The sequence below is a fragment of the Argiope bruennichi genome, chromosome 5 (genome assembly GCF_947563725.1).
Source record: "Argiope bruennichi chromosome 5, qqArgBrue1.1, whole genome shotgun sequence".
NCBI lineage: Eukaryota > Metazoa > Arthropoda > Arachnida > Araneae > Araneidae > Argiope > Argiope bruennichi.
Window position 1 is genome coordinate 82904703 of NC_079155.1, and position 6460 is coordinate 82911162.

At 28.9% G+C, this 6460-nt stretch overlaps 1 protein-coding gene across 1 annotated transcript; it reads left to right on the forward strand.

Annotated features, from left to right (window-relative positions):
* On the forward strand, window positions 1-2470 carry LOC129968712 (serine--tRNA synthetase-like protein Slimp). The gene has a single exon (XM_056082888.1). The coding sequence runs from the start codon at window positions 573-575 to the stop codon at window positions 2022-2024; it is 1452 nt and encodes a 483-aa protein (XP_055938863.1). The 5' UTR covers window positions 1-572; the 3' UTR covers window positions 2025-2470.
* Window positions 2471-6460: the final 3990 nt, after the last annotated feature.

A 6460-nucleotide genomic window follows, 5' to 3' on the forward strand; every position in this document is an offset into this window, starting at 1 on the left:
GAAAAACTGGGATGCCTGCTAAGTTAAAATCCAAATTCACTTGGACATTTTAACAAGTTTATATCAAATATCTCTTTTATGTTTTCAAGGGACCTAAATACAACTTCTTGGGGACCTGCTGTTCGCCAGTAAAAAGGAAAACTAAACTTTGGGTTCATTTGCGCTTCCGAAATTAAAGCTCCACCCATTTGAACAATTATCTATTGCAAGATTGGTTGAAATTAAAAATACCGCCTCTGGTTGCAAAATGAATGTGCGCTTGTGAAATACGTATTTTTAATATCCCTGCACCAATAATCGTTTATACCATGCATTGAAAATGAATGTACTATTTCCCACCCACCCTCACTTCTAATGCTTTTCTCCTTTCAACTATTGCCGGAATAAAAACATCCTCTCTCAAACGTACCTTCGAAATATATGGTTTTACGATGGATTCGCTTATCCCATAGGGATAACGATAGCGATTGAGACGCTAACACTTTTGTAGAACGGGGTCTTAAAATATCACTCATGCTCTCTGGTATTAGCTTGTGATTATTGTTGGATTGCAATCTAATTAAAGTTTAATCATGAAATTATCATATCTATTGACATTCCGCCTTTTCCATCACCATAAACAATTTCAAAGAATTCAATCTTTTTTAATTTCTAGAAAAAAACACAATCCGTCTACCGAAGCAGATGAACTAAAACGCCCGATGAAATTGTCAACTCTCTATGTACCTGGTCGTTATGGCGCTGAAATGTATCAAATTGTGAGACCAGTTATTAATGTCGAAGACATATCGCGAAACTTAGACAAAATCCGTCAGTCTTGTCATTTACGAGGCATCGATGTAGATTTGAAAAATATTGTCGATTCATTGCAACAGTTAGAGTCGGAGCGAAGGGAATTTGCTTCTTTCGTCGAAAAGGATCGTCAATATATCGAAGAACTCAAACAGCTGCATTCGTCAGGTGATGAGGCGCGGTTAAATAGCTTAAAGAAAGAGCATGAAGTGTTCATCGAAAAATTAAAATCTGCAAAAGAAAAATTGCATAATACTGAGGAACTGATTCTTCCTGTGGTTCAGAGGATTCCAAATTTGATTCATGAGCTTACCCCTTTGCTATCTGACATTACTGAAGAACGAAATTCATGTCATTCTGAACAAGACTTCAATCTTCTACCACATACAGATATATGCAAACAAACATCTTTGCTCAAGTTTTCAAAAAATAAAGCCAAATCATATTATTTTAAAGGAGTTTTGGCTGATTTAGAATTAGCCATTCAAATATACTTCTGTAACAAATTGTCAAAAAATGACTATGGAGCTATATCATGTGCTGATTTTTGCAAATCTTTCCTTCTGGAAGCTGTTGGTCGAGATCCTTATTCAGTCAAGCAAACAATTCCAATTAAAATGCGTGTGGAACGTGGACAAATGCTTCATTTGGTGGGTGGAGCATCATTTGAATCCTTTTGCGCTTATCTCACTAATATGAATGTATCTAAAACAAATCTACCTATGAAATACTTTTCCATTGGACGTCTGTATAATGCAGAGAATTCTGAGCCCATGACTTTTGATTTATTCTCTGTTGTACAGTCTACTAGCATTCACTGTTTAACTTGCTGTGAAGATGGTCAGAGTGAAAATGAAGAATTTGAAGCAATGTTTGATTTGATTTCTGCTTGTTATAATAATTTTAAAATACCATTTCGAATTGTAAATTGTTCTACAAAACGTCTCAATGTGGCAGAGTGCCGGCGCAAGCAACTGGAAATTTGGTCACCTTCAAAACATATGTATATCCCTGTGGCTCATGTATCGGGATATAGTGATTTTGTATCTAAGCGTTTGCATTCAACTTATGGAATAGAACATATTGTCGAAGGTTATTGTCACTTGGTTGAAGGTGTTGCTGTGAACATACCTGTTCTTATTGGATGTATTGTAGAAAATTTTCAGAAACCAAATGAGTTATTTCATTTTCCTGAAGAATTAGAATTTCTTCAAAGATTAATTGAAGATTAAGATTTATTTGAAATTGTAGAGTGATATTCAGTTTCTTTGAATACAAATGTATGGTTTCTAGCAATTTGTATTCAAGGCACTATTTTGAACAGTGTCTGATTTTAAACATTAAATGATTTCTGTTGTTGAAAGAAGATACCTACAAAATTATAAGAATCCACAGACTAGTTTTTAAGAAAATATTATCTATAGAAATATTTTTTGAGTCCTTATATTAGGTAAGTAATTACAGATCTAATACAATGAGTTAAAAGATTGGTCACTAAATACAATATTTTTTTAAAGATCTATGATTTGATTTAACCTGCTTTCTACTTGAATGAGAAAATATTATTGAGCAATCAATAAAAATTTATTATCTTGATTAATGAAGCACCAGATGAATTATTTTTTGCTATTATATATTTTGATACCATATTTTATTTCTATTAGCTTATCACTTTTTTTATTTAGGATATTATTTTAAGAATGTTTAATCATAAATTACAGCAAACTAATTTAAAACAAAAGAACATGAAGTAATTTTTTTTCCTAACACTAATCTTTTATAGCATCTAAATTTTTGTTACATTAAGATATATATGTGGCATCTAAAGTATATGCAACCATAAGTGAACTCTTTTAATACATTTGAAGATATTTATTTTTACCATCGTATTCCTTATAGTAATTGTTAAGCTTTTATTTATTTCTAACAATTTATGAATTGTAAACATAAATCTCTAATAACAGCTGTCAAAATTAAAACAAAATATTTTACTAAGTTATATTTTGAATTTGACAATCATTATTATCATTTTAATAATATTTGAAAATGTTTTAATTCAATAAATGGGACAAGTATATTTTTATAGAAAAATTGGAATGTTTGACACACACCTTTTAAATTAATAATCTTTAAATATATGATATGTTTCAGTTTTTGAATCTTTTATTGTAGAAATTGTCCAATTTCACATGTTATGCAAAGCGAAGTAAAATTTTCATTAAGAAGAACCTGTACCAGTATATTCCATTTTATTATAATACTTTGATTTATAAATCAAGTTCTCAACTAATAAAGATGGATGTATGTGTTTTTAATATTCTGCAAGCCAAACCATTTGACCTTAGTTACTAAACTTGCTACATATATTCCTTGGAGGTTGAAAATGTATCTAGGAGCATTTTTTTTTTTTTTTTGAAATTTTAGTTAAAATTAAGCAAAATTCTGCATTCTTCCAAAATACCTCAAAAATAATTTTCACACTATTTAAAAAATTATCTTTTTAATTGCATTAAGCAATAATGCAAATTTTTCTGCATTTTGGCAGTTTTCCAAAAAAAAATTTTTTTCTCTAATTACCAACAATAGATTACATTGTTGATCTGAAATTTGAACTGTTTTCATTGTTTCATCAAATATTTAATCCTGTAATTTTCTTCTATTGATGAAAGCTATAGAAAAAGAGACTGTTTTTTATCGGCTTAGTTTACAACATGAACGAATAAAAAAACATTCACATTGTTGCAAAATTTAATGCTATATTAACTGGATATTTACATTTTTCATATGTTACAGGATGTTCTAGATTTGAAAGATTCATATACATTATAAACAATTACTCAGTTAAAAAATACAATAAATTTGGTGAATGAAAGTATATCCACACAAACATATGCAGAGATAGTAAGAAATGAAAAAGTAAAATAAGGAAACAATATATTTAAATCTAGGCAGAAAAATATTGTTAACTATAATGTCTTAATTCTTCCAAATACAGAAAAAACATCTGAAAACACTAAGAAATATATGCAGGCTAAAATTAACCCAAAATAAATTTCAGCTGAAATAAAGGGCTTAAAAAGGTAAAAATGAGATATATTAATTAATATCCCAACAAATGAAGACACTGAGAATTTAATGGATAAAAAGATAATCTAAATAATAATTATGATATTAGAAAACTGAAAATGTTTGATCCTATAATTATAATTTTTTTAAAGTGGGTAAAAACTTTTGATGTGAGAAAATAATTGAGGAATTGAAAACATTGCAATAAAAGTCAAAATTACTTTAAAAAGAGGTAGAAACTGAATTGATTCCATAGATCACCCTTTTCTTTTAAGAAAGTAGTGGAACTGAAAAGAAAAAAACTTATTTTGAAATAAATTGATTTTCTAAGAAAACATTAAATTTATCCAATGTGCTAGATATAGGCACATGGCTAAAAATTACAAAGTTGTCGAAAGACAATATAGGAACTTGCCTCAAATGTGGAGAAAAGAGACATAAAGAATATTTATGTTTAAGTCTACCAAATTGCATAAAGGGCCATAAGCATAATTTAAAATGAAGACGAGTTAAGACATAAAACATTCAGTAAAAAACAAATGCTGCAAGATCAGAATTTTTTTTTTTTTTTCAACAATTGCAAATTAATTATGGTTATCCTTTTTGTTTTGCTGCTGCTTATTTAAGCCTTAATCCATGCAAATTGTCAATTTCCTGGAGATATTGCTAAATCTAAATATGATACTGTCTCAATAAGTGACCCAAGACTCTAGTTGAAGATTTTCCAAGAACATATAAAAGATATTTTCATAATTATAAATATCAAGCAAGATTCATTATTTCACACTCAAATTTCAAAGTTATTCTTATCAAAATTAATAGAAATTTTATTGCACTAAAAGTCAAATTTAAGCAAGGAATTTATTTCTATTTATTACCCTCCAAATGTTAATATGAAAGCTACGTGGCTGAATTAAAATTATTTGTTCTAAATTTTAAAGAAGATAAAGGTTTCTACTGGGGTGACTTTAATGCAATATCTTGTGTTTGGGGCACAAATAATGTAGATATGAGAGGAGAATGTATTCTAGAGTTGATTGTTTAACTTGAAACGGAAAGTGTTAATAATAATTATTCACTTCCTTCATTCAACAGTAGTGCTGGTAAAAGCTGTATTAATATCTTTGGAACAAAAAAATTCTAATAATAGAGACATTAATTGGAAAATTGATGATAGAATTACTCTTTAAGTTAACTAAATAATGGAATTCTCAATTTATAATGATAATTATTCTTCATATAAGAAAATTCTAAAATGGGCATTGGTTTGTATTAATAATTTTGACTTCAAAATTAAATTACATGAATTTATTGAAAAAAAAATCAGTAAAATTGGAAATAATATACTTTTTAAAATTAAATTAAGAAGATATTATTCAAATTTGTACTAGAAATAAAAAATATTTCAAAATGATTAAGTCAAAATTGCAAACTGGTGGACAAATGAACTGGAAATGCAAAAGAACAAAGTCAAAACATTTAGAAAATGATTCTAATCTATTTATAACTAGAATCTTAGAACAAGAAGGCAAATTATTTTCAAATCGGAACTTGCAATTAATACCGCAAAAATATCTAGAACCAAACAAAACTGTTTTAGAAAATTTCGATCAGATTTACTGCAAACTAACACTTTTGACAAATTTTATGAACTTGTTAAAAATAATTTTATAGCAGTTGGAGACCCTCAATAAATTAAGGGGGAACTGGAAGAACTTTCAAAATCATTTAAAGAAAGCCTTACAATTATATTAGAATTTCATTTTCTAAGAGAAAGTAGCAATCTTTAAATAATTTTCTTTTAACTTCCCTTTGATAGCACTAAAAGCAACCAAAACATCAAGAATAGAATTGATTTTAACATGGCTCCAGGACTAGATGGAATCTTTCTTAGAATTCTTAAAGAACTTCTTTCTTCTATATCTGATTAGTTTTATTTCAATTTTTAATGACTTTCTTAGGAAAGGCAATTCTCCAAATTACTTAGAAAGTTGCAAGAGTAACCTTTATTTCCAGATGCAAAAGATCTTAGGGAACCTTTTTTTTACTATCCAATCTGTCTCTTATCTAGATGGTGATGGATATCAGACAAAATTGTCTCTCAAAGACTAAATTATGAACTTGAATCTACCAATAAACTTAATGCAAATCAATTTGGTTTCTGGAAAAATAAAAATAGTCACAGACTTAGATAAATTGTACTCGTTTATTCAGTAGGCCCCCCACACCAACAACCATAATTCTCTCATAGAATTGGAAGAGTAAAAATTAAAGCCTATCAGTCTCCACCATATAGTTACAAATTTGTAATATTACTTCGCTGCGCAGTTACTTTCAAGATAAGGAAGAAAGTTTTAATAGATGACAAATCAACGGCACAGAAACTGGCGACGATTAGCAAAATTTCTTGGCCAACAAAAACGAAATTTTTTGAAACTGCTGGAATTTTGATGATATATATTATTTATTAGAAGCGAAGTTACAATACTTTTCTGGAAGCTTCTTTGCCATGTCACGGAAGGGAGCCAAGAGGCAGAGTTGTAATCAATTGAGCTGAGCAAGTTCTCTCTGAGAGCTCTGTACTGTTGCAGTTATTTGTTAC

What these genes read in the sequence shown, in the direction of transcription:
- LOC129968712 (XM_056082888.1), top strand. Translation starts at nt 573, where the DNA reads ATGAAATTATCATATCTATTGACATTCCGCCTTTTCCATCACCATAAA.